The 27,597-nt window shown below is 50.3% G+C and overlaps 2 protein-coding genes across 2 annotated transcripts; both read left to right on the forward strand.

Annotated features, from left to right (window-relative positions):
* Window positions 1-3,095: 3,095 nt before the first annotated feature.
* On the forward strand, window positions 3,096-8,018 carry IZUMO1 (izumo sperm-egg fusion 1). The gene is made up of 9 exons (XM_006897325.1): window positions 3,096-3,330; window positions 3,877-3,951; window positions 4,531-4,617; window positions 4,876-4,896; window positions 5,865-5,945; window positions 6,316-6,416; window positions 6,670-6,823; window positions 7,056-7,218; window positions 7,466-8,018. Exons 1-9 carry the CDS (start codon window positions 3,096-3,098, stop codon window positions 8,016-8,018), a joined length of 1,470 nt encoding a protein of 489 aa, XP_006897387.1.
* A 249-nt stretch (window positions 8,019-8,267) lies between these two features.
* RASIP1 (Ras interacting protein 1) lies at window positions 8,268-26,402 on the forward strand. Its single transcript, XM_006897254.1, has 12 exons — window positions 8,268-8,482; window positions 8,704-8,844; window positions 9,295-9,986; window positions 13,726-14,081; window positions 19,930-20,583; window positions 21,301-21,338; window positions 21,738-21,889; window positions 21,985-22,088; window positions 23,752-23,995; window positions 24,187-24,359; window positions 25,319-25,466; window positions 25,993-26,402. The coding sequence occupies exons 2-12, from the start codon at window positions 8,708-8,710 to the stop codon at window positions 26,190-26,192; spliced, it is 2,898 nt and encodes a 965-aa protein (XP_006897316.1). The 5' UTR covers window positions 8,268-8,482; window positions 8,704-8,707; the 3' UTR covers window positions 26,193-26,402.
* Window positions 26,403-27,597: the final 1,195 nt, after the last annotated feature.

Below are 27,597 nucleotides of genomic sequence, written 5' to 3' on the forward strand. Positions count from 1 at the left end.
ATAAAATTATTCTATTCTTTGGGACCCTCGATCTGCAACATTTCTGGAAGGCTGCTTAGAAGGAATTGACCCTAGAGACAGCTCAGTCTGATGCCTTTGAAGACTTCTGCAGAACTTACGCATTCTAGAATTCCAGAGGACTCCAGTGAAGAATTGAATGCCGGTACAACCAGTGGTTAAATACAGCTACTAACTGAAGTGGTCCTGTCACACCGCGAGGACATTGTTGTGGCTATCAACTTGCACAGTGTCCTGGAGGCCCTCGGGGGGTGGGGGCAGCTCTGTCCTGCCTTGCAGGGCTGAGATGAGTCAGAAACGACAGGTGGTTCAAGGTTTGGGGGTTTGTTTTGTTTTGTTTTGTTTTTCACTGACCAGAATTTACATTCTGCTTGCAAAACCTAACAATCAAACCCACTCTCATCTGGTCATTCTTTCTCATGGCAGCCCTCGATCATGTTTCCAAGGCTGTCTGACTGCTCATCTTTCACCTCTCATGGAGCAACTGGTGGATTAGAACTGTTGGACTTGTGGTTAGCAGTCCCACACATAATGTACTCTGGAGAAGATAGAGCAGCTTGTAACCACGGCTAAGCCTTCAGCCCTGGGAAGCCGTGCCGCTTAGCAGACGTCTGTGGGTCGGTGGAGTCAGCTTGGAAGGGGATGTGACAATGGTGCTTAAATGATGAAACTTCAAGAGCAGGCCTTCCTGGAGATCCAGGGACACGGTGTTAGGTAAAGCTCAGGAATTGAGCTCTGATTGAAAAGGCTGAATGAATGCCACACTTGGACTCCATCTTCCATTTGCCCCTCTTGAAATAAAGTTCATTTTCTCCTCTGCAGCTGGGCTGCTGGGAGCACAAGGTTCTGTCTATCATCTGGGGAATCATTGGAGCATAAACATACCTTCCGGAAGCTTGCAAAAAAAAAAAAGCCAACACCACAACCCACACACTATTCTCTTAACTTTACCTTTCCCCTAGTCTAGCAGGAAAAGATTCAAAGGTATGATCCCAGAGTACCCAACCTTAAACCAGGAGGTCAAGTTAATACAATGATGATGGTATTCCAAGTTCAGATTCCTGGAGCATTTTGGGCAACAGAGAAAAATAAGCTTTATTTCCAGTCATCCAATGTCATCCCTTATTCACTCACACTTTGCTATCTTCTCAGAGAGTTTTTGGGGACATACCCAAGTCACAGGCAGGAGTCAGGACGTATGAATGAAAAAACCCAGATCACCAACTCGGTCTCTGCAGCTTTCATGAAGGGGTGTGTGTGTAAGATAGGATGAAGATGGGTAGCTACTAGGAATTGATACCTACACATTTAGGAGTGTTGTTTCTTTCTTTTAAAATTATTCTTTTCTATGTGTGTACCGTCAAATCAGATTTGACTGGTACAGGAGGAGATTGCCCCTCCTTTCCCAGGACAGAATCTGGTGGAATTGAACTGTATACCTCTGAGATTGCAGTGTAGCTTTGTGCCACTAGGCCACCAGAGCTCCCTTTGGGGTGTTGTTTCTATTCACTTATGGTCACCTCTGCTGCTAGACTTGTGTAACTTGCAAGCACTTGCAGAAAAGTAAGGAGATAAGAGCCCGCAATTCCTTATTCCTGGACTTTTAGTATCGGGGCCACCAATATAACACTTCCCTCTGAGCCCTTAGATCCTGCCCCATAAGACTAGGGATCATGATTAGTACTGTGGAATGTCCAAACTACATTTCCCATAAAGCAATGGTGTAGGCTGCGGCCTCTACACGGGGAAAGTCGCTCCAGAGCCTTCTGGGTGTTGTAGTCTTAGAACCAGAAACGGCCAACTTCAGGTTTTCATAGCTTCAGACTAAGGGAATATAAACAGAAGCCTCGTTTCTCAGGCCAAGAGGAGAAACCAGAAGCGAGAGAGGAAAAGAAAAATAATGACAAACTTGTCTTCGGTAGCTGATAAAAAAGTTCTTGGTTTTTTAAGACGGGCGTCTCTGTGACGTCATGACACGCCTGGGGCCGCTTTGTGATCCAATCCGATTTAAGGGTAGGGCGTCTGGGCGGAGCTAGATTGTCTAGGGAATTCGGGACCCCACGTGGGAAAATTAAGCTGGAGTCTGTGGGGAGCTCTTTGCAGACAGGTGCCACCTGCGACTCAGACCCCAGTCGAAATGCCCCTCCCCAAATCCTTCATTTTAGCGACTTAACCAAGGGAAGGTTCCTCTCTAAAAGAATTCCCAGAACTTGGATTTGGCTCCTCATCAGAACCTGGCGGCCACTGTCCAAGGATCCAAGGTCAGACAGCACTGATTTTGGGATTCTTCTCTTACCAAGAAGGAGGGTGCGCCGTCCAGCAAGATTGGAGATCCCATAGTCTTTGAGAAGACTGGTCAAGGGTGCCCTTGGGTCTCCAGGACCGAACAGAATCTAGCTGACATTTGTGGGATTCCCAAATTTGGGGTACTTTTGAAGTCCATTCGAGGGAGTTTTAAATGTTGAAGGGTTTGAGTTTTCAGCTGTAGGTGCAACAGATTTGAGGACACTTAGTGTTGTTCCAAGAGCCCCAGGGACTCAAATGGTTAAGTGCTAACCAAAAAGTTGTTAGTTTGAGCCCACTCCTTGGGAGAAAGACCTAGCCATGTGCTTCCATTAGGACTTCCAAGGAAACTCTCTGTCTCTTGGGGTCAACTTGACTGCATCTACAACCGTAATAATCCCTCCAATCCAATTAGTTTAAGGTTGAGAGTTCAGGATGGTGTCTTTTGGGGGAAGTTGGAGATCACATGGTTATATGGGTTTGAGGCTGAGACTGGCAAAGACCTCTTGTTTATGATGTCTCATTTAAAGTCAATGAGGATTCTAAATGTAGGGACCTCCAGACTGACAAATCAGGCATGTATACCACTTTGGAAGGTCTGAAAAGAACCTTAAGCCTTCTGCATTTAGTGATTCAATGACAGCCCCTGTTTGACAGTTTGGGGACCCCTTGAATAGGGGGGATCAGTTGGGTCTCCACTAAAATACGGCTTCCTTCTGTTTAGCATTCACCTCCTCGGTTTGGGGTGAGAGGATCCTACCTGGTGCCAGGGAGGATCACATACCCCGGTCACAATGGGACCACAGCTCCCCTTCCTGTTGATGGCACTGACTAGCTGCCTGCTCCCGACCTGGTGCTGTATTATCTGTGATCCTATGGTGGTTAATGCATTGCGGTCCTTGAAAACGGATTACCTGCCTGGACACCTGCCACCCCAGTCTCATGAAAACCTGATGAAAAGGGTAGAGACCGCAGTGCTCAATTTCAAGGACTTGCCAGTCGATGGTGAAACCTATATGGGGGCCGTTGGTAAGGGCATGGAAAAACACAGACTTCTGGGTCTTGGGGAAGGAGGTGGGACTGAGGGTAGGACTATTGGGCCCAAGGACAAACGGGCTAAGTGAAGGGTCTCCTTGAGTTTTGAGAATAAGGAAGGCTGGGGTGCAAATTCTGAGGTTCCCTAGATCTAACAAATACTACTTTCCCTATCCTTTAATATTGTTATTAAAATACTTACTAAAACTACAACTCCCAGAAAATTTTGGGGCAGCAAGCCATTCACCAGGCCTATCACAGCCCTGCACCCTCAAGAGTATTGTCGTTTACAAGTGGGGGTGCCAGTGAGACAGTGACCCTGAAATCTGGAATGCTATCTCCCCCTTCAAGGAACGCTGGGGGAGCAGAGTTAAGTGTTTGGTTGCCAATAGAAAAGCCTTCCTTTCCAAATCCACCAGTTACTCCACTTGAGAAAAATCAACCCAGTAAAAAGGGGTCTAGGGAACCCTAAGAGGACAGTTCCTTAATGAGCTGAGTTGGAGACAATGAGTTTTTTTCCAATGGATTCTCCCTCCACAGATGAGCCCACACTGGTAAAAGCATCCTGGGGTTTTCTGACGGATCTGAAGCGTATCACAGACTCTGAGGTGAAAGGTAGATATGAGGGAGGCTTGGGGTTTGGGAACTAACTCAGTGAGTGGGGGCTGAGGTAGTTCATTCTTGGGCTCTGGAGCCAGATTCAAATCCCAGCTCTGCCACCTTCCAGTTTTGTGGCCTTGTGCGTTGGACTCTGCCATTTCTTTAGCTCCATAATCGACCCTGCTGGCTCCGTTGCTGATGAAATGGGTTAATGTGTTAACCTGGCACAACCACTGGGAATATTTTGTGTTTAAATGCGGTTTAATCTGTTCTGATGTTAGTGACCCCTGGTGACAGTATAACTGTCCCCAGAGGTTTTCCAGGCTGTAATCGAAGGGAGAAGCAGATCACCAGGTCCTTTTGTCCCACAGAGCTGTGCCTGGGTTCAAACTGCCAACCTTCTGGTCAGTAGCCAAAGAACTTCACCATGGCACCGCCAGGGCTCTTTGACATTATACTTCTGATCCCTGCCTTCAGAAGGCGAACAGCAGAATGTCATGTTCTGAACGCAGACATAACGCTAGTTGAGGGGGGCAGTTGAGTGGGGCGGGGGGGGCAGCATCCCCTGCCACACTGCCTTTTTCTTCTTCCCAGGAGAATTATTCATAAAAGAGCTATTCTGGATGCTTAACAGGCAAAAGGCAAACTTTGCACGTTACTCGGCTCAGTTCCTGAATGAGTGTGAGAAAAGACAGGAGCCCCAGCCCCCCCCCCGCCCCCACCTCTCAGACCCAGAAGTCCAGGCTTCCCGTGCTGCCCTCTCTCCAACCCAGGAGTTCCGGCCCCACCCTATCCTCCCTCTGATCCAGAACCCAGAGCACCCAGGGCCTTCCTCACATTCAACAGCCAAGCCCCCAGCGTCTTCACCCATCCCTCCCACCACCATCCTTTTTCATTTAGAAATCTGATTTTTCTTTTCTTTCTTTCTTTTCCTTGCAGCTTATTGCCCCAATAAATGTGGTGAGTCGAGATTATGGCAGGTTAATCCCCTGTCCCCATTCCTGTCCCATGAATACCCAACCTGCCTGCCTCATGTTTTCGGGGTCTCAGTGAGTTCACCCCCTAGTGTCTGAATATTTCCTAAGTCTGTAGTATCTTTGGTCCACTTCTAAGCGGCAGCTGTTCAGAGTCTTTTTTCATGTTCCCCTTCCATGTTTATTATTATTATTATTAATTTTTATTTTAGTGAAGCCATAATTGGGTTTTTCATGAAAGTATTCATAGACATTTTGTTTTGTGGCATTATCATTGATTAAGAGAATTAATGAATTACAATGTCTAGTTAACTTCATCTTGTATGATGTTGTTGTTGTTGTTATGTGCCGTCCAGTCACTTGCGACTCATAGCGACCCTATGTACAACAGCCCTAAACTCTGCTCTGTCCTGTGCCAATCGCACTGTCTCAGATACCCCCATCCCGATTACTGAATCAATCCACCTCATAGAGACAGGGCCTTCCCCTCCTGCGCTGTCCCTTCACCCTCCCAAGCATGACATCCTTCTCCAAGGAACGGTCCCACCTTACAACATGTCCAAAGTATGTTAGACCAAACCTCAGAATCCTTGCCTCCAAGGAGACGCCCGGTTTAACCCTCTCCAGGATGAATCTGTTTTCCTAGTAATCCATGGTATTTTCAATACTCTTCTCCAGCATCACAGCTCAAAGGCATCAATTCTCCTTCTATCCTCCCTAAGTCATTGTCCAGCTAGATCCTTTTTTTTTTTTTTTTTTTTACCCTTGATGTCTTCTCCTTCCATCCCACTTCCTACCAGGCTGCATCCCTGCCCCGCCCCTCAGGCTGAGGACCCAGGGACCAGACCCAAGGCCCCGCCCTCTTCCCCAAACCACGCCCCTCAACAGTCCCTCGCCCTCTTTTTAGCCCCGCCTCTTTGGGGGCGTGCACAAGCCTTGACCCTGCTTCTGCAGGTTTGATGCTGCAAGCCCTGATCTGGTGCAATGCTTGTGAGAAGCAAGTTCACGCTTGCCGGAAGTCCAAGGATTGTGGGGGTGAGCGAGCTGAACCTAGTGGGAATTGTTACCACTTAAGAAAGTGCTTATTTAAAAAAAAAAAAAAAAAAGTAGGGAAGCTCTGGTAGCCTAGTGTCAAGAAGCTGTACTGCAGTCCCAGAGGTGTGTAGTTCGAATCCACCAGATGCTCTGCTGGAGAAGGAGGGTTAATCACCTCCTGTACCAGTCAGATCTGATTTGACGGTATGCACACATAAAAATAATAACATTTTTTTAAAAAGTAGTGAGTGATTAGACTGGAGATGGAATGCCAGTTATGGAAGAGACTGTGTCCAGGTGGAAGGGGTTGGGAGAAGATGGAGGGTTTAGGGGAAAGACCAAGGGAAACATCTTAACTTCCCATCCCCAGAGCACCAAGTCACGGTCCATCAGATGGAAGATATGGTCCTAGACTGTGAATTCAGCTGGCATCACGCTTCTGAAGGCCTCACTGATTACAGCTTTTACAGGGTTGGGACCCCCATAATCCGTACAATCCAAACTCTCAGTCCATCCATCCCTTGGCCCCTCTGTCCTCTCTCCTGTCCCCCCATGACCAGGTTTGGCATCCGCCTATCCCCTAGGCCCCATGCCCTTTAAGACCGATGAACGGTGGTATCTTGGACTCCCTTCTTCCCACGCGCCCGAGGTCCCTTCACCCCTGTCCTCCTCCCCTAACTTCCCAATCTATGAGGCCTCTGTGACCCCTTGAGCTTGGGTCTAGGTTTGGGAGAACAAGACGGAGACCCTGGTGACCAAAGGGAAGAGCCCCACCCTGACCAAGCCCATGGTGAGTCGGAGCGATGCTGGCACCTACCGCTGTGAGCTGGGCACCATCAACAACAGCCCGGCGACCATTGTACATTTTCATGTCAAAGGTCAGTGCTTGTTGAGACCAGCGGAGGAGTCAACTTCTGGGGAGGGGGGAGCCTTATGCCCCGGGGCAAGGCTTCTGGTCACATGGCATGATTTTCCTGGGGGGAGGGCACAGTTGGAGACCACATGGGGGGGGAGCTTGGGGCTCGGCTGGGGCTGGAAGTGGAGCTCATGGTCACCCTAGTGGCCCCTTTACACCCTCCCTGGGCTCTTCTGGCTCCTTCCTTCTATCAGTTTTGCCTCGAAGAATCAAGGTGGAGACAAAGCCGCCGGAAGTATCCGTGAGCCACATCGTCCCGAGTCATCAGAAGCAGGAAAGCCACAATACACTGAAATACCATCTCATATGGATTCTGCTCTGTGCCATGTGCATGTTGCTGGCCGGCATTGTGACTGTGTGAGGCAGCCCGGCTTGGCTCGAGGGACCTCAGCGAGCTGTCAATTAGATTAGACTGGGGCTTCCGTAACAGAAGGGGGGACTTCCTCAGAAGAACTGAGGTGGTGAAGGAGTGGGGGGAGAGAAGTGCTTATGGGACGGGAGACTTGGGTGATCGCTAAAATAAAGTCATGCAGAGAGGAGGGTGTTGGGATGAGGACCCTCACACAGGCCCTAACCTGATTCCACTGTTTGCATACTCTTGCAGGATATTTTTCCTTCAGTATCAGAAACCTCTAATGAGGATTCAGGAGAGACCTCAAAGCTCGCTTCAGGAGAATCCTCTGGAGACACCTTCAAGGATGTTCCCAGAGAAACCTCAAGAGATGCCCCAGAAGAGGCCTCAAGAGAAGCTTCTAGAGAAGCCCCGGGAGAGACCTCAGGAGATGTCAAGGGAGAAGTTTCTAGAAAAACCCCAGGAGAGGCCTCAAGAGAAATCTCAGGAGATGCCACAAGAGAAGCTTCTAGAAATGCCACTAGAGAAGCTTCTAGAAAAGGCCCAGAGTCCTCAAGGGAGATCTCAGGAGATGTCACAAGAGAAGCTTCTAGAAAAGCCCCAGGAGAGTCCTCAAGAGAAATCCCAGGACATGTCACAAGAGAAGATTCTAGAGACGCCCCAGGAGTGGCCTCAGGAGACGCTTCTGGAAAAGCCCCAGGAGAGGCCTCAGGAGAGGGCACAAGAGAAGCTTCTAGAGAAAACCTCTGGGGATGCCTCAGAAGACCTTGGAGGACCCCCCAAAGCACCCTCCATTCAGCTTTGACCACAGCTCTGTGCAGGACCCCCAGGTGCCAGAGGAAATGGCCCCAGACTAAGAGCCACAATAAAGGCGTCTCGTGTTGTCCAAGTGTCTGACTCATTGCTCCTGCCTGCTCCTTTCTTTGGGCTCCCACAGAGGTCCGAGGGTGGAAGTTTATCTGAGGAAGGAGGACCTGGGGACCAGGACCCCTGGATCCTGGAAGAGGGGGGGCAACTGGCTGCCATGTCATTGCAGAGTCCTTGCTGGGGCTGGGCCAGCCCTCCCCAGATCTCCTCCCCCAGGCCGAGTCCCCTCACAGGACGCCCCCTCCCCGCTCTTCCTGCCGGGCTTCCTCTCGTCCTTTCCTGTCCCCCACCCAGTGCTGGGAGCTGGGGCAGAGGCAAAGGCCGAAACCAGAGCAGTGGGATCGGGAACCACCCAGGCCAGCAGAGCCAGGGCCTCCGGGTGCTGCGGGGACCCCAAGCAGGGTAAGAGCAAGGACCCAGGACTCGAGGGCCCTCCTCTGAGCCAACCAGAGGTCCCAGTCCCTCTTCTCCCAGCACCTAGTAGCCCTATCTCCCAGGCCTCTCCTTCCACCAGCACCCGGAGCCTCCAGCCACCTCCCTCTGACTCAGGAGTCCAGACCCCCTACTCCTCCATCCCCACCACGCAGCGCCTGAGAGGCTGGGGTCTCACCCATCTCCCCTAGGGCCATGCTACCGGGTGAGCGGAAGGAGGGCGGAAGCCCCCGCTTCGGGAAGCTCCATCTCCCGGTGGGCCTGTGGATCAATTCTCCTAGGAAGCAGCTGGCCAAGCTGGGGCGGCGCTGGCCTAGCGCTGCCTCTGTCAAGTAAGTGACCCCTAGGCTCGGCCAAGGACCCCTGAAAAGTTGACTCGGGTTCCTGTCTCAATTGGACCAGCAAGATGGTTGGTTGGTTGCTGGGCAGGGAGAGGGAGCTGGACACAGCGAGTCAAGGCGCGTGGGGAAGTGCTGGGCCTGGAGATGGAGACAGGCCCCATGGGCTCAGAGTGGGGGGACACTGGGTACAGGGGTTTGACTCACCTTCCTTCCTCCCTCCCTGCCCACTTGGTGGAACTTCCTTTTATAGCGCTTGCCTTTATTTATTTATTTATTTTATTTTTCTTTCCCCGTGACCTCTGTCCACCCTCCATCTCTGTTCCACCGCGCTTTTCTGCACCTACTATGGGATTCTAACCTCCTGGATCTTTGCCTTTCCCTCCCCACCTCCCCATCCCTGTGTGTCTTTCTGGGGGGTCTGTTTCCCCCGCCGGCTCCCAGGTCTTCGTCCTCCGACACGGGGAGCCGCAGCAGCGAGCCGTTGCCCCCGCCTCCGCCGCACGTGGAGCTGCGGCGGGTGGGAGCAGTCAAGGCGGCCGGGGGCGCCTCCGGTAGCCGCGCTAAGCGCATCTCTCAGCTCTTCCGGGGCTCAGGGACCGGGACCACGGGGTCCGGCGGCGCGGGCGGCCCGGGGACCCCGGGGGGCGCGCAGCGCTGGGCCAGCGAGAAGAAGCTGCCCGAGCTGGCGGCGGGCGTGGCCCCCGAGCCCGCCTTGGTCACCCGCGCCACGGCGCCCCCCGGGGTCCTCAAGATCTTCGGCGCTGGGCTAGCGTCGGGCGCCAACTACAAGAGCGTGCTGGCCACGGCGCGCTCCACGGCGCGCGAGCTGGTGGCCGAGGCGCTGGAGCGCTACGGGCTGGCGGGCAGCCCCAGCGGCGCGCCCGGCGAGAGCAGCTGCGTGGATGCCTTCGCGCTCTGCGACGCGCTCGGCCGGCCGGCGGCGGGCGGAGGAGGCGGCGGCGGCGGCGAGTGGAGGGCGGAGCACCTGCGCGTCCTGGGAGACACCGAGCGCCCGCTGCTGGTGCAGGAGCTGTGGCGAGCGCGGCCCGGCTGGGCGCGGCGCTTTGAGCTGCGCGGCCGCGAGGAGGCGCGCCGCCTGGAGCAGGAGGCCTTCGGAGCGGCGGACAGCGACGGTGAGCCGGTGGGCGGGGCGGAGGAGGGGCCTGATGACCGGGCAGGCGGGCAGGAGCGGGGCCTGCGGGAGAGGTGGGCGCGCCAGAAAGGAGTAGGACGGATCAATGGGGAAGATCTACTGCGCTGATTTGCTCCTTGGAGGCAAGCTCTGTCTCACATAGTTTGGCCATGTTGTTAGGAGAGACCAGTCCTTGGAGAAGGACATCATGCTTGGAAGGGTGGAGGGTCAGCGCAGGAGAGGAAGACCCTGAAAGAGATGAATCGACACAGTAACTGGGGTAGTGGGGGTAGGTGGTTCAGAGACAGAGAGATTGGCTCAGGATAGGGGAGGGTTCAGAGCTATTGTACATATAGGGTTGCTGTGAGTCGTGGTCAACTCGACGGCACTTAACACACCACCACCAACTACGACTGGAGCAGTGTGTTGGATGGATGGATAGATGGATGGATGGATGGATGGATGGATGGATGGATGGATGGATGGATGGACTGATGAAAGGAGTAGGAGTTTGGGCACCGGGCCCAAAGACAAGAAGGGAGGGGACAGTGGGGCTGGAGGAGCTGGGACCTGGGACAGTATTTAAAAGACAAGGTGGGGTAGGAAGAGCAGGGCCAATCAGAGAGTAGGAAAGCACGTGGCTCAGGAAGGAGGGGAGAGAAATGAGACTGGTGGGACTAGAGGGGCCAGGGCCCCAGGGGCAGGAAAGACTTGCCAAGGGTGGGCTGGGAGTGATTGATAAGTTGGGCGTGGCTAAGGAGATCTATAGAGTGAGATTTGGGGCAAGATGAATCTGTTGGGAGGCCCTGCCTGACCGAATCAAGTGGACCTTGATGGGGGCAGGACTGAAGTCTGCAATATGATTGGGGCCTGGAGAATAGACCTGTAAATGGAGTGGAGCGTCTTGGTTGAGTGGGAGTTCTGGTGGCGTAAGTGTTAAGGAATTTGGCTGCTAATCAGAAGGTCAGTGGTTAGAACCACAAGTATACCCATAGGAGAAAGATAAAGACAGTGGGCTACCCAAAAGATTGCAGAAATAGAAACTTGTCCTCCAACCTATGCACTAATTGTCGTCGAGTCGGAACCAACTCATAGCTGACCCTTTTACCTGTATGCAGGTGGGAAGTGGAACCTTGAAGGGTGGTCCGGGTCTTGTCTTTCGGGTGGGGGCGGGGCCTGCCATGAGGCGGGGCTGGGAATGGAGTGGGGTCTGCTATCAGGCGGGGCTGGGAATGGGGCGGGGTCTTCTATGAGATGGGGCGGAGCCTGCCAGGAGGCAGGGCTGTGAATGGGCGGGGCCTGCAGCAAAGTGTAGCAAAGAAGACCTAAAACAGAGCAGATGTGCTCTGAGATCAGAACGTGGATTCCCTTAGCAAGTGGAGGTGACTCACGACAGGTGGGGCCCAGGTGGGTCGTACCTAGAAAGGGGAATATTAGGAGCAAGAGAAAGGGGGTGTGGCCTGAGGTGCCAGCGAATGGGCAGGGGCTCAGGGGGCGGGGTTTGCAGCAGGTGCTTTAAGTGGAGTGGCTGAGAAGTTTAATGAGGAGGAGGGGCCTTGAAAGAAATGCATACGAGGGGATGGAGTCTTGGAACAGGACGTGGTGACAACAGAGAAATGGCCCAAATGGAAACTAGGTCCTTGGTGATGGATCTAGTTTGATTTGCGCTCAGGTACGAACAATTAGTTTGGAGCCTGGCAGTGGTGAAGGCCTTAGGGGAAGAGACTAACTAGTCAAAGAGTCTCTGAGGTGTCCTTGGAAGCGTGAGGGTGGTAGCAGTTAAACTTGTGGGCTTTAAACTCAGGCTTAAACCCTGAGTCATCTGTCCGTTCACCTCGGAGCCAAAAAAGGTATCCTATATATGCAGGGTTGTGCACAGGGCTTAAACACCTAAAACACTATCACGCCCACTGGTACTATGTGGATTCTAAATTCGTAGGAACTCTGAAGGACTGAGCAGAACCACTCCTTAGTATTTCCAAGGCTCTAATCTTTCCTGAATCACATTGGTGGGTCTTTCTCCTGCACAACGGCTGGTGGGGTGGCATGGAACCGCCAACCTTTTGGTTAGCAGACGAGTACTTTAACCAGACCTCTTTCTTAAAACATAGCTCAGTGCCACTGAGCCTATTTCAACTCACAGCCCCTCTGGAAGACAGAACAGGCTTTCCAAAGCTGTAACTCTTTATGAAAGCCGACTGCCATACCTTTCTCCAGAAGAGTGGCTGGTGTGTTCGAACCACTGCCCTTTCAGTGAATAGCCACTAACACTTATTAGGCCACCGGCGTCCCTTATTTCTTAAACATAGTGTTGTCGTTGATGGTATGTGCTGTAGCGTCAGAGCTGACTCACAGCTGACCCTCCAGCGGGGGTTTGCAGAGGCTGCAAAATCACACGGGAGGAGACTGGCCATCTTTCTCCCACAGAGGAACTAGGGGACTCGAACCGCCAAAGTATCTTAGCCTTTGGTTTAGTAAAGCAACCCAAGGTCCCTCTCCTCTCTGTGGCCAATTCTGTTTCTCTGTAAACACGGATTAAAGGTTGGCTGTTAACTGAAGATGAGGAAGTCTGCTTCCACTAAGAATTACAGCTTTTAAAAAAATGCAACAATGAATGAATGGAAATCCAAAGTCTCTATAAATTTTCATTAAAATTAATTTTTTAAAATTTTGTATTATTAATTTTAATGAAAATTTACAGAGACTTTGGATTTCCATTCATTTATTGTTGCACTTTTCTCCCTGCCCACCTCTCCACCACCCCAGTAAACTCTTCTCTTTGAAAAGTAAAGGAAAAATTCTTTCATTGTTTTACAATCGCTTCCCCCAGGTCCACTCCACTATGCAGCCTTCGTTCTGGACTCCTGTCATGACAATAATACCCAGTCACACATCCCTTTTAAACAGTTCTCTCCCTCATCTGTTTCAATGCAGTATGCATTGTTCCCTCTTTCTCAGTCTCCTCCCAACCCCAATGTCAGTTCCATTTTACAACAGTGGCACTATGCAGTATTTGTCCTTTCGTGATGGAGATATTTCACTCAGCATAATGTCCTCCAGGGTCACCCGTTTTGAATAATATTTCATGAGTTCCTTGTTTTTCAATGCAGCATAGTATTCCATTGTGTGAATATACCACTGCCTCTCTATCCATTCGTTTGTTGATGGGCACTTAGATTGTTTCCAACTCCTTGCTATTGTGAACAAAGCGGTGATAAACATGAGTGTGCATATATCTGCTTGGGTGGCAGTTATGGTCTCTCTGGGGTATATTCCCAGTAGTGGAATTGCTGGGTCAAATGGCATCTCTATTTGCAACTTTTTGAGAAAACGCCATACCGCCTTCCAAAGTGGTTGCACCATTTTACACTTCTACCAACAGTGAATAAGGGTTCCAGTTTCTCCACAACCTCACCAGCATTTGCTGCTTGCTGTTCTGTTAAATTTTGCTATTCTGACTGGAGTGAGATGATATCTCATAGTTTTGATTTGCATCTCTCTTAGAGCTAGGGATTTTGAACATTTCTTCATGTGCTTGTTGACCATCTGAATGTTTTCTCTGGTGAAGTGTAAAATTAATTAAAAAAAAGAATTACATCTTAAGAACTCCTGTAGGGGGTTTCTGCTCCTACCTACAAGGTTGCTGGGAGGCCCAATCGAGTCCCCCGCGGTGGGTTGATGTCATTCCCTCTCTGGTCTCTTCAATTCCAGCCTCACTCTCTCTCCATCTCTCTCCGTAGGCACGGGCGCCCCCTCGTGGCGGCCACAGAAGAACCGATCCCGGGCCGCATCCGGTGGGGCCGCCCTGGCCAGTCCAGGTCCAAGTTCAGGCTCCGGCCCTTCCACGGGGTCCGGAGGCAAGGAGCGCTCGGAAAACCTGTCCCTGCGGCGCAGCGTGTCGGAGCTCAGTTTGCAAGGCCGCCGGAGGAGGCAGCAGGAGCGCAGGCAGCAGGCACTCAGCATGGCCCCCGGGGCAGCAGGTGCCCAGATAGTACCTGTGGACCCCGGCGACTTCGACCAGCTGACCCAATGCCTCATTCAGGCCCCCAGCAACCGCCCCTACTTCCTGCTGCTCCAGGGCTACCAGGATGCCCAGGCAAGCACCTGCCTCCCAGGCCCCCACCTGTCTGTCCACTGAAGGGCCACCTAGCTGCAACCCTTGCGTTGCCTTGGCACTGAGTTCCCTTGGAAGCTGGATCTCAGCAAGGGTTGTGATTGGGGGAAACCATTGACGACATGAGAAAGGTCAGACAGCAGGCGGATGAGAAAATAAGTACTGGTTTATTTCCTGTAAAGTTAGAAGAAAACTTTCTCCTTGTCAAGGCTATAGAAAGGAGTCTTTGGAAGCATCTATTTCTTTCTTTTTTTAAAAAAAAATTATTTTATTTTTTGTGTGTGTGAGTGTACTGTCAGATCAGATCTGACTGGTACAGGAGGAGATTGTCCCTCCTTCCCCAGCAGAGCATCTGGTGGATTCGAACCATGCGCCAGTTGCAGCTCCTTGTGGAAGCATCTATTTCTTAGAAAGGAAAGCAGGAAAGTACATTTTCTAGGCATGACAATGAGAAACCATTTTATCAATAGAAAAGTAATTCATGTATTGTCAGAACTATTCGTGTCTTTTTGGTGGCTGGGGAGGATCCAAATCCAAAGATGTTGTCCACCTGTGGGTGGCAATGGGATAGCCACGGTCCAGATTGCCAGCTGGACCACTGGGAGTGTCGAGCCTGGAGTGGAGCTTTCTTTACTGGGCAGTTGGGAAGAGAGAGACCCAATTAGGCTAGGCAGCATGGTTCAGTAGATGGGTCAGAGGCTACAACTCTATTCAGGGAGTATCTTTCATGAAAGAATTCATTCTTCCTTGTTAAGGCAAAGGAATAAGGATATCTCATTAGAGTAAGGAATTTCCATTTTTTTCTTTAAACAATCCAACTTTCAAGAATATAGAAGAATAGAGGCTATTTCCCATCACAATACGTCTTTTAATTTCCTGGCTGCTGGTACCAAGAGTGTTGACCTTGAAGCCAAGCAAACTAAAGTTGTGACCAATCTCAATCCCTTCACCATCCATCCTGATGCTGCTAATTGGCCCAGTGGTGAGAATCTTTGTCTTCTTGATGTTCAGCCTCAATCCATATTGAAGGCTTCTAAAGCAAGCACTTCAGGTCTTCCTCAGGTTCAGCAAGCAGGGTTGTGTCATGTGCATAACGCAGATTGTTGATGGGAAGGTCTGCTGGTAGGGACCTCTCATATTGACTATCTCATCCTACAGTTTGCATTTACACTAGTGACAAGGCCATAGTCTGACTGTTTTGCATATTGAGGACAAAGGGATGTCAGGAATGAAGGTGGAGGTGTGAGGCAAGCATGACTCTGGCTGTGATGGGTAAGGTGATGGGTCACCTGGCTGGACCATTGCTGAAGAGCAATGGTGTCACTCTGGAGACTAAGGTGCACCTGATACAGGCCCTGGCCTTTGCAATCACTTGCTATGTGTCAGAGAATTGGACAATGACTAGGGATGATAGAAAGAGAACTCTTGCCTTTGAGCTGTGATGTTGGAGAAGAGTATTGAATATTCCATGGACTGCTAAGAAAATGAACAGATTCATTCCTTGAGAGGGTGAAACCAGGCTGCTCCTTGGAGGCAAAGAATCTGAAGCTTCATCTGACATACTTTGGACATGTTGCAAGGAGGGACCAGCGCAGGAGAAGAAGACTCTCTATGAGGTGGACACAAGGTGACCGTGTGTACAGAGGAGAACTGATCCACAGAGGTTCCAAAGCTGTGACCTTTCATAAGCAGATCACCAGGTCTGTGCTTTAAAGCATCACTGGGGTGGGTTTGAACCTTCAGCCTTTTGTCTAGCAGTCAAGCACTTAACCACTTGCAGCAGCCAGGAGCCCAAGTGCTCTCTATAAGCAGAGTTAGCAGTGACTGGGGTAATCGGGATGGGTGTATTGGAGACAGTGAGATTGGCACTGGATAGAGAAGGATTTAGGGCTGTTGTACACAGGGTCGCTATGAGTTGCAGGCAACTCGACAGCACATAACAACTACAGAGGCTATTTAGGAAAGGTGGTCAAATTGGAAAGATTCACATCCAGGTAGGAGGTTAAGACTCATTTTGAGGAAGAGGCGAAAGTATTGACAGCCTCCATTACTTGGGGTGGGGTTCCTGAGAAATTCCTCTGTAGGGTTTAGGTGGAAGTGTCTGTTCCTCAGCGACAAGATTAAATAGGTGAACTTATCAAAGAGGAGACATCTTTGGATCTGACTATTTATAGAGTAGCTGAAATTGTACGAGTTCATTGTAGATACTGTAAAAACACCCTTTTGGGGAACAGAAACAAAATTATTGCAAACTGGAGATTTGTGTACTCTGGATCACGCCTTCCTTCAGAATGAAGAACTGCAGAGTCTGATTTATGAGTGAATCCATTGTAGAAAGGAGTCTCATTAGAAATGTCCATTCATGGTGTGAAGGGGATGGGAGAATTCAGGGTAGTAAGCAGTTGGACAATGACGAAGGAGGATAGAAGGAGAATTGATGCCTTTGAGCTGTGGTGCTGGAGAAGAGTATTGAGTGTACCATGGACTGCTAGGAAAACAAACAGATTCCGCCTGGAGAGGGTTAAACCGGGCAGCTCCTTGGAGGCAAGGATTCTGAGGCTTCGTCTGACACACTTTGGACATGTTGTAAGGAGAGACCGGTCCTTGGAGAAGGACATCATGCTTGGGAGGGTGGAGGGACAGCGCAGGAGGGGAAGGCCCGGCCCTCTATGAGGTGGATTGATTCAGTGACTGAGGTAATTGGGATGGGTGTATCGGAGACAGATTGGCACAGGACAGAGCAGAGTTTAGGGCTTTTGTACATAGGGTCGCTATGAGTCGCAAATGACTCGACAGCACATAACAACAACAACAAGGGGATTTATCTGCAAATCACTCACTTGTGACTGGAATCATCACCGACGTGTAGCTGGGCCTTCCCCTGGCTTGCAAAGCACATGGGAGCTTGGCCATCTTTCGCCTGTGGATTCTAGCAGCCAGAGAGGCTTGATATTTGGGTTATCAGTGGAACCCACTGCAGACTCTACCACTAGACAGCTCCCTTTATATACATCAGGCTGCCTATTTTTTTTTTCCTCAGGCATGGATGGTGAAGAAAGCGAGATGTCAGACTTTCATTTTTATCCAGACTGGATTGACAAGGGACCCAAGCATGGCCTAGATTATTGTGAGCATGGTGCAGGGCTGTTGTTTGGAGGGTGACTCTGAGTCATAGTTGACTTGACGGCATCTAACAACAACAATTCCCATATCGACTATCTCATTATCCTACAGTTTGCATTTACGATAGTGACAAGGCCGCAGTCTGTTTTGTGTATCGAGGACAAAGGGATGGTAGGGTGGAGGGGTGAAGGTGGAGGTGTGAGGCAAGCGTGACTCTGGCTGTGATGGGTAAGGTGATGGGTCACCTGGCTGGACCATAATTCACAGTATGAAACCATTTTCCATTCTGTTCTTTGATGTAGTCATTCTCCATTTCGTACTCTAGCAATTTTCACATAACAACTTAGTCTTTGGAAACTAACCATTCATGTCAAAGGGGATGGGTAAGCACCAGAGTTAGGTCGCCAGAGTTCCAGGATATTTCTATGTTCTTGACATAGAAATATTGTCCTCTGAATACTTCATTGTTCTTATGAGACACCTATTCCTAGACCAAGAAGCTGTTGTCCAGAGCAAGGGAGCACTGTTGTGGTGGTGGTGGTTGATTGCTGTCAAGTTGAGCTCGACTCATAGCAACCCTATGAACAAAAGACCCGAAGGCTTTCTATAACTATTGTCATTTCTCAAAGTTCATAGAGTTTACACAGGCATAGTTTAAAATCAAGAAAGGAGGGAGCTCTGGTGACCTAGTGGCAAGAAGCAGCGTGTGGTTCGAATCCATCAGATGCTCTGCTGGAGAAGGAGGGGCAATCTCCTCCTGTGCCAGTCGGATCCGATTTGATGATACACAAGAAAAAAAATATCATCCAATAAAATCAAGAAAGGTGTGTGTTGAGTTGAGCATGAGTCATAGCGACCCTCTGAACAAAACAGCAGAAGCCTTTCTATAACTATCGTCATAGTTTCCAGAGGCATGTTTTAAAATCTAGGTGTGTGTCAGAGCTGTATTCTTTCTCTATACCTATTGAATCTGTGTGGGGAGCAAATAATTTGATAAACTGAACTATTGAAGAGAATGTGGCATCAGGATTGGAGGAAGGTTAATCAACAGCCTGCCTTGTGCAGATACTAAATACAACCTTCCTTGCTGAAAACAAAGACTTGAAGTGCTTTCTGCAGAAGATCAAAGACTATATAATACAGCCTTCAATACAGATTACAGCTCAACATCAGGGGACAAAAATTCTCACCACTGGACCACCAGGCAACATCATGGCAGATGGAGAAAAGATCGAAGTTATCAACAATTTTATCTCACTTGGCCAATCAACACCTTTGGCACCAGCAGTCAAGAAAGCAAAAGAAAGAAAGAACAAAAGAAATCAAAAGACACATTATATTGGGAAAACCAGATGTTAAGGACCTTTCCAAGGTGTTAAAGAGCAATGATGTCCATTTAAAGACTAAGGTGCACCTGATGCAAGGCATGCTATGGATCAATTACCAACTATGAATCAAAAGTTGGACAATGACTGAGAATGAAAAAGGAATTGATGCCTTTGAGTGAGGGTGTTGGAGAAGGGTACTGACTATCCCACGGAGTTCCAAAAGAGCAAACGTGTCTGTCTTTGAGGAAATTCAGGTAGAGTGCTTGCTTCCTGGAGGCAAGGATGGTGAAACTTCATCTCACAGATTGTGAGGAGGGGCCAGTCCTTGGGAAAAGATACTATACATGGAAAGGTGGAGGGTCAATGAAAGAAAGCATGACCCTCAATGAGGTGAACTGACACAATCACTGTGTCATTGGACTAAAATATATCAGAGATGGTTAGGATGGCCCAGGATAGGGTAAGGTCAGAATGGTGTCCGTAGGGTCACTATTACTTGTGGTCGACTTGATGGCACTGAACAACCTTAGCATTGTGGAAGTGGAGAGGGGAGTATCTTTGGAAGTCTGTATCTTGGGAATGGTGGAAATACAGGAGTTGAATCCATGGTAGGAATATATCTATATTATCTATCTATCTATCTATCTATCTATCTATCTATCTATCTATCTATCCATCCTTTTGGATATGAGCTCATTATGCGACTAGGGGGGAAAATAGACTCCTTTGTGGGAAGGGATCTTTATTAATTGGATTGTGGATCCTAGAAGGCTTTTTTCAAGGGGAGAAGGTATCAAGGTATCATCTCCTTAAAGAATCCATTCTTTATATTGATAATATTGACCGGGACCACCATTGGAAAGAGACATGGCTCTGTCCTGAGGTTGAAGCCTTTAAGGGGTAATGAGGAAATTTCGTGGAGAAAGATCTCTTGGGAAGGTCAATTCTTTGATGAGGTGGTGCTGAGTGAATTCAATTGAGGGATGTGGTGTCAATTCAGCTTATGTTTCTTGGATTGGATGTTATTGGGGTAGCAAAGGGTTGTCTTGGAAAAAGTCCATTCAGGAGGTGAGAAAATTGGAGAATCCATTTCAAAGAGGAGAAAGTATCTTTGAAAGTATCCCTTTTGTTGGAAGGAGAAATGGGAAAATTAATCAGAAAAGAGGTGTCCAGTGCAGTCTTTCCCTGACTGTGTTCATTCCATCAAAGAGAGTGGGTACCTTCAAAGAATCTTCTTCTGGAAGGTGGGAGTGATTGGACAGTCCTCAGGGATCCAAGGAGACCTTCGGGGAGTGCTCGGTCATTCACTGGAGGTGAGGCTGGACGTGGCCCTGTCCCTCCCTGAAGTGTGTCCTGAACGCATCTTCAATCTCTTCCAGGATTTCGTGGTATACGTGATGACCCGGGAGCAGCACGTGTTCGGCCGGGGTGGGAACTCATCTGCCCGCGGCGGGTCCCCGGCGCCCTATGTGGACACCTTCCTCACCGCCCCCGACATCCTGCCTCGTCACTGCACGGTGCGCGCGGGCCCGGAGCCCCCAGCCATGGTGCGCCCATCCCGGGGCGCCCCGGTCACGCACAACGGGTGCCTCCTGCTGCGGGAGGCCGAGCTGCACCCAGGCGACCTGCTGGGGCTGGGCGAGCACTTCTTGTTCATGTACAAGGACCCCCGCTCAGGGGGCTCTGGGCCGGCCAGGCCGCCCTGGCTGCCCTCGCGCCCCGGCACGATGCCCCCCGGCCCAGGTTGGGCCTTCTCGTGCCGCCTGTGCGGCCGCGGCCTGCAGGAACGTGGGGAGGCCCTGGCCGCCTACCTGGACGGCCGCGAGCCGGTGCTGCGTTTCCGGCCGCGCGAGGAGGAGGCGCTGCTAGGTGAGATTGTGCGAGCCGCCGCTTCGGGCACTGGGGACCTGCCACCGCTCGGCCCGGCCACGCTGCTGGCCCTGTGCGTGCAGCATTCAGCCCGGGAGCTGGAGCTGGGCCATCTGCCACGCCTGCTGGGCCGCCTGGCCAGGCTCATCAAGGAGGCCGTCTGGGTGAGCACCCCCAAACACCCTTCAGCCCCTGTGACACCGTGCGCCCTGTTCAAGGCTCCCCACCTTCATTCAGCCTGTGCATCTTAGCTGAGCAGAAGGAAACCACCTCTCCCAAAAAGCCCTGGGGAGGGCCCATGGGATGCTGGGAGTTGAGGGTTTGCCCACTATTCTAAAAAAAAAAAAAAGTGCAAGGCCTAATATGGGTGTAAGATAAAAGGAGAAAGTATATTTGGAGAGTTAAATGCATGAGAAGATAAAAGTGAGATTGGGAAGGACCATTATGAGAAACGAGGCAGGATACCCACTGGCTCTTAAATTTGGAGCAAGAGTGAGCTGGGCCATTCCAGGAGGCAAAGAGCAGACTCTCTGTGCATACTGATGATCTGGACGAAGACAAACCAGTCTGTCTTTGGGGAAAGATTCCATGTTGTTGACTCGAGGCCTAGTCAGTAGATCGAGAGAGGTTTTTTTGGCGGGTAAGAAAGTCCACTTGTGCAGAAGAACACCTGAGGGCATAGGTCATTGATACAACATGCGTGTGTGGGTAAGATAGTCTTTAAAAGAAGGTGAGGTAGGTAGAACATTTTGGAGTTTGGGGTTGGAGATCATTTTGTAGAGAAAGTATGATAAAAAAAAATGCTTCTAGAATAGTCTGTGCGCTCCGTTCCCTCCCAGTGGCTCACGTCTCATCTTAAATCTGGTCTTCCTGTCCCACAGGAAAAGATTAAAGAAATTGGAGACCGTCAGCCAGAAAAGTAAGAGAAATTTTGGGGCGCAGGGTGGGGGAGGAAAGTAGGGTGTCTGGATCAGCCTTGAACTCTGGGTTCATTGCATGCTCGCGGATGCACGTGTTTGTTCGCCGCTGATATTCAGCTTTTTCCAGCTGCAATATGAGATCTAGTCTTTGATAGATAAAACTCAGGGGTTTCCAGGGAGCTCTGGTGGCCTAGTGGTAAGAAGCTGCACTGCAATCCCAGAGGTACATGGTTCAAATCCACCAGATGCTCTGCTGGAGAAGGAGGGGCAATCTCCTCCTGTACCAGTCAGATCCGATTTGATGGTACACCCACAAAATAATAATAAAAAAAAAACCAACTCAGGGGTTTCTGTGTTTACAGTCAGGGATCATGGCTTTCTTCCCCCCCCTTCCCCAGCCACCCTGAGGGGGTCCCCGAGGTGCCCCTGACCCCTGAGGCTGTGTCAGTGGAGCTGCGGCCCCTCATGTTGTGGATGGCCAACACCACAGAGCTGCTGAGCTTTGTACAGGAGAAGGTGCTGGAGATGGAGAAGGAGGCAGACCAGGAGGGTGAGGCCTCCCCTAGACCCCACCAGGCTTCCTGCCACACCCCCTCCCACTGCCAGTCCCCTCGTTCGCCCTCTCACTCCTGGCCCTGTGCTCAGACCCACAGCTCTGCAATGACCTGGAATTATGTGACGAAGCCATGGCCCTCCTGGATGAGGTCATCATGTGTACCTTCCAGCAGTCTGTCTACTACCTCACCAAGGTTGGCCTTGCCCCTTTGCTTCCTGTTTGACCGAAGCCCACTTCCGACTTGAACTGTATCCGTTGTTCTGAGGTCATTTTTTATTTAACTGTGCAGCACTGCCTGCTTCTATGACATCATTTCCCACTTCACCCCAGCACTTCTGACATCGCTTCCTGTCTGGGCTTTGATCACTACTGCCTTTCGGTTTCTCATTCTGTCTGTGCAACTATTACCTCCTGCCAGATTGACCTCACCACCTAGCTGCACTACCATTAACACTTTATTTCTTTCTTTTTTTCCTTTGTTGTTGTCGTGTACTGATGAATAGGATCCAACTGGCACAGGAGGAGATTGTCCCTCCATCTCCAGCAGAGCACCTGGTGGATCCGAACCTTGTGCCTCTTGGATTGCAGTGCAGCTTCTTGCCACTAGGCCACCAGAGCTCCCTTCAATTAACACTTTTACTTTTTTAAATTTCTTTTAATTTTATTGTTTTATTTATGTGTGCCATCAAATCAGATCTGATTGGTACAGGAGGAGATTGCCCCTCCTTCTCCAGCAGAGCATCTGGTGGATTCGAACCCTTATCTCTGGGATTGCAGTGCAGCTTCTTGCCACTAGGCCACCAGAGCTCCCTTCAATTAACACTTTTTTAAGCTTTTGTTCTCTTGGTCCGTTCTTCAGTCACTGATAAAGTTAAAAATGTTGATCAAATGCCTGTCAAGTATCAGGTGCTGTCATTTCAATGGAAGATGCTCTTTTATCGGGCCGCACTTTCTTTGTTGACGTCAGCTGTGTTAGTTCTTCACTTTTACACTCTCTCCTGTCCAAGCTGTAGATCTTTTTCTCCCTGGAACACCCGTCCTGCAGCACCTTCTGTCTGTCCGTCTCTTACCACCAATACTTGAGAGTGTAATATTACTTCTTTGAATTCTCAGGATTTCTGGTTTCTGACAGGCTGGATGCTCTGTGAAATGAGAAGAAATCTTTTGAAACAGATAGTCTCTCAATGCCAGTCACAGCCCTGATTTGTGAAGCCTTTACCTCCAAAGCTTCACTTCCTGTGCGTCCTTGCCAAGTGGTTTTCTTTCTTCTCTGGCTCTGACCTCATTTCCTGTCCTTGGCCAAATCTCACTTTCCACTGGCTGACTGCCATCTCACCCCCACTTCCTGATCTCTGTTCTTTCCTTTGGGAATTCGGGGTAAAGAATTCTTTGCCTGAAGAGGCCCTCTTTGTCAAGTAGCCTTTGTCCTTTCAGTGGAAAACCCCAAGTCCCATAAAGCACTTGAAGTGGTTTTCAATTAGCTCTTTCTTAAAATTCTTTTTATTGGAGTGAAGGTATACAAATCATGTTTGGTTTCTTAACAATTTGTTTTGTCTCATTCATAACTTTGCCATTGATGAATATAATTAGCTAACTATAAAGTCTAATAAACCCACTATACAATTGTGTATTGTGGTTTCAAAAGACTAAAAAACTTCAGGAAAGGCTTTGCAAGACTGGAGGCATCCTAGAGCTGATGAATGCTAGAAATCTGGTTAAATGCAGTTTTCCTCACGGACAGCATTAGTGGAGGTAGAATGAACTATAACTCCCAGAAACCTCTTATGAAAAATCTTCTGCCCTGAAGCTCCCTGGGAGTTGTAGTCTGATGATTGTTCTCTCTCTTCTCTTCTCAGACACTGTATTCAACGTTGCCTGCTCTCCTGGATAGTAACCCCTTCACAGCTGGAGCAGAGCTGCCAGGGCCTGGTGCTGAGCTCGGGGCCATGCCTCCAGGGCTGAGACCTACCCTGGGCGTCTTCCAGGCCGCCCTGGAACTGACCAGCCAGTGTGAGCTGCACCCAGACCTTGTGTCTCAGACATTCGGCTACTTATTCTTCTTCTCCAATGCATCCCTTCTCAACTCACTGATGGAACGAGGTGAGGGCCAGGTTGGGAGAGAATAGGAGTCATTGGCAGAGACAGGAGTCATCCAGAGTCGTGTCAAGTCACACACCACAGGATGAGGCTTCACCTTCGAGAACTTAAGAGAATGAACTTGCTTTTTCCAGACGTAGGGCCTGGAGAGTGGAGTCCATGCACCCATTTGGCCTTATGCTCTCCCCCTATAGGTCAAGGCCGACCTTTTTATCAGTGGTCCAGAGCTGTCCAGATCCGAACCAACCTTGACCTTGTCCTGGACTGGCTGCAGGGGGCCGGTCTTGGTGACATTGCCACAGAGTTCTTCCGGAAACTGTCCATGGCTGTGAACTTGCTCTGTGTGCCTCGCACCTCCTTGCTCAAGGTGATTCCCAGTTAGCTCTGACTTGACCTCTGGGCTCCCAACTACTCTATCTATTCAGCTCACCGTTAAACCCCACACCATCCCCAGATCCAGCTCAGACACTTAGATTTGGCAGCTTTAGAAGAAAGCCAGTATGTGCAGTGTCCAAACTTGACTGCATTTGAGTCCCAGAGACATGGTTTCCGAAGCTTCTTCCCCACACATGCTGATTCAGGAAGCCTGGTGTAAGAACAAGGAATGTACTGGTTTAAATCTTCTTTTGAGCATAAACTGAACATCAGGCACTGGGCTTAGTATTTTGCCTTGGACGCTGTCCCGTGAAGTATGTTTGATTTAGAAATTTTCAAACCAATTTAAATTTATTTTATTTTCTTATTTGTGTGTGTGTGTACTGCCAGATTAGATCTGACTGGTACAGCAGGAAATTGTTCCTCCTTCTTCAGCAGAGCATCTGGTGGCTTTGAACCGTGGACCTCTGGGATTGCAGTGCAGCTTCTTGCCCCTAGGCCACCAGAGCTTGCCATTATTTTTTTTTTATTTCATTATTTTTTGTGTGTACCGTCAAATCAGATCTGACTGGTACAGAAGGACATTGTTCCTCCTTCTCGAGCAAAGCATCTGGTGGATTTGAATCAAACCAATTTAAAAAGCAGCCTCGTAGAAGACGAGATCTTGTACACATCATTCGGTGATTTAAGCCAACAGCCAATCTTGAGTCTTCTATGCCTCCATCCACTTCCTGTATCCTCTTTTATTCTGAAAACAGCCTTCTCCCCCTTTTGAGGAAGTTCTCTTCATCACCATGTCAGCCACAGCCAGATCTCACAGCATCCAGATGACACAACCCAAACTGTCCTCTCCACCCTCTATATCCACCTTCTCTATGCAAGGTCTTCCATTTAGGATTTCTCAGGGGTCCCATAATGGACCATCCTCTCCTCACTTGCTCTTCCCATTAGGCTTCGTGGAGCAGTCTGCGCACTGACCACCCGACCCTGACTCCAGCTCAACTCCACCACGTGCTCAGTCACTACCAGTTGGGTCCTGGGCGTGGGCCCCCATCTGCCTGGGACCCTCCACCCACAGAGCGAGATGCTGTGGATACAGGTGAGGAAAAATGGGGTACAAGCACTGGGGCTGGCAGGTACAAAGAGTCCATATTTTCATTCTCTTCCAAGATTCTGGACTTCTGCTCTCTTCGTCTCCCGGGATCTACCCAAGTGCCTGGATTCCAATTTCCTTTCTCCCTAGGATCCAGCCAGGCATTCCACTCTCTCCCCCTTGTTTTTGTCTTAGAGATTCAGACCCAGTTTCTTCCATACACAGACACTTCCTTTCTGTACCTAGGAGGTCAGATCCACACCCTCCATCCACAAGAATCCCTAGCAATAAGCTCCCAACCATTCCTTCTTAGGCCACAGTGGCCTGCCCTTGTCTGTACTACAATTCCCATCATGCTTTGAGCCGCACTACAACTCCCATCATGCTTTGAGGCGCAGAGTTTGAGCAGATGCTGATCCAGATGTTGCTGGGGGTTTGTTCTCTTTAGAAGAAGAGGCAGCTTGACTCCCTCTGTCGCAGTTGCTCTGAGCCTCTTTTCTGACTTTAAATCAATCCTCCTTCGGTCTCGCAGGAGATATCTTCGAAAGCTTCTCTTCTCATCCTCCACTCATCCTGCCACTGGGCAGTTCGCGCCTGCGTCTCACGGGTCCGGTCACGGACGATGCCCTGCACTGTGAACTGCGTAGGCTCCGCCGCCTCCTCTGGGACCTTGAGCAACAAGAGCTTCCTGCCAATCACCGCCACGGACCTCCCGTGGCCACGCCTCCGTGAAGACCAATAGCAAATGAGCGCGGGAACCTTGAAAATTCATGAGCTCCTACACTCCGGAGCCCTGCTCGAGCGCAGAGCTTTCTGGGAGTTGTAGTACTTTCTCCGGCATGGGATGCCGGGAGTTTGAGTTTTCGCGTAGTCGAGGATGGGACGGTGGGAATAAGGGGTTGGAATGTGAGAGGCAACGAGCAATAAAGGTATCTGTGGCATTGACAACGCCTTGCTAGTTAAAATTTGGGGGCCCTGGTTACAACTTTTCACGTATTAGAGTGCCAGTGTTCTTTTCTGGGTCTCTGAGCCCTTGCTGAGTCCAGAGATGTATTTATAGCCATGTACTGAGCTTGATCTCCTGCTTGTAATCCGACCCACGGGCATTGGCAACTCCCACACAGTGCAGACCTGAACCCTAAACTATGCCAAATGTCAGGTCCTCAGTTCTGCTGCTGGGAACTAGTCCTATCTCCCTTCAAGCACCCAAATCCACATACCAGCCCCCTCCTCCCCAAGGCCCAGAGTCCAGGCCCACAGTGCACTCCTGACCCTTTCTGCCCGCCTCGTATCCAGATCTCTCTCTGGTGACAAATTTATGCCATCCTGTCAGGCACACAGCAGATCTCAACCACTCATCCTTGTTTCAAATTCCCTCCCTCTCAGACTCAGGAGTCCCAGTTCCCTTCTTCAAATCCGGAGTCCAGCAGTCTCCTTCCCCCTGCAGCCTTCTCCTTGAGACCCAGGAGTCCAGGCTTCCAATTTGAACTTTTCACTTGCCTGAACCAGATCCTGGCTGCTGTGTCAGGGAAAAAGCAAGCGACAGGTGGCACCTGCCGGCTGGGCCGAACTGAGCCACGACCACCTGCCGTTACTGCTCACCCCAGTTCTCTACATGCACCTGCTCCTGTCTGTCAAGCCCCTCCCGACCCCGCAGGCCGGGTCACCCAGGAGGAGCAAGCCCAACCCTGACCCCGCCCCTCCTAGGGCTCCCAGACGCCAGGCACGCCCCTGAAAGGGGGTCCTAGCCTGAAGGGGGGCGGAGCCTTCAGCCTCCAGCTCAGATCTAGGGATTCAACCAGCCCCACGACCCAGTCGAGCAGCTGAACCTAATTACCTGGTGAGAAGCCCCGGGGTGCAAGGGAGAGGGGGGTTTTTGTCACCTCTCCAGTCCCAGTCCCATAGACCCAAGTGGCTAAGACGCCACATACTCTCTTCTGAGATACAGGCGATAGAGACCCTTCAGCTATCTACAGGTCGACTAGGATCCCATGCTCCTCTAGACCAAAGATCGTGGATTCTAGCGCCCAGCGGAGTTCTGGTCCTTAACTGCCTTCTGGGACACAAATCAGGAGTTCTATCCATGCCCCTTCCTCTCCTTTTATGGACCCAGGCCCTCAGACCCTGGGGCCTCAGC

This window comes from Elephantulus edwardii, unplaced genomic scaffold (assembly GCF_000299155.1).
Source record: "Elephantulus edwardii isolate Elephantulus edwardi_28Jun2011 unplaced genomic scaffold, EleEdw1.0 scaffold00208, whole genome shotgun sequence".
Lineage (NCBI taxonomy): Eukaryota > Metazoa > Chordata > Mammalia > Macroscelidea > Macroscelididae > Elephantulus > Elephantulus edwardii.

Coding starts and splice junctions, on each gene's coding strand:
- IZUMO1 (XM_006897325.1), top strand. CDS start 3,096: ATGGGACCACAGCTCCCCTTCCTGTTGATGGCACTGACTAGCTGCCTG. Junction 5,946..6,315: donor GAAGTCCAAGGATTGTGGGG/GTGAGCGAGCTG, acceptor TCCCATCCCCAG/AGCACCAAGTCACGGTCCAT. Junction 7,219..7,465: donor CTGGCCGGCATTGTGACTGT/GTGAGGCAGCCC, acceptor ATACTCTTGCAG/GATATTTTTCCTTCAGTATC.
- RASIP1 (XM_006897254.1), top strand. CDS start 8,708: ATGCTACCGGGTGAGCGGAAGGAGGGCGGAAGCCCCCGCTTCGGGAAG. Junction 8,845..9,294: donor CCTAGCGCTGCCTCTGTCAA/GTAAGTGACCCC, acceptor GCCGGCTCCCAG/GTCTTCGTCCTCCGACACGG. Junction 20,584..21,300: donor TCATCAAGGAGGCCGTCTGG/GTGAGCACCCCC, acceptor CCTGTCCCACAG/GAAAAGATTAAAGAAATTGG.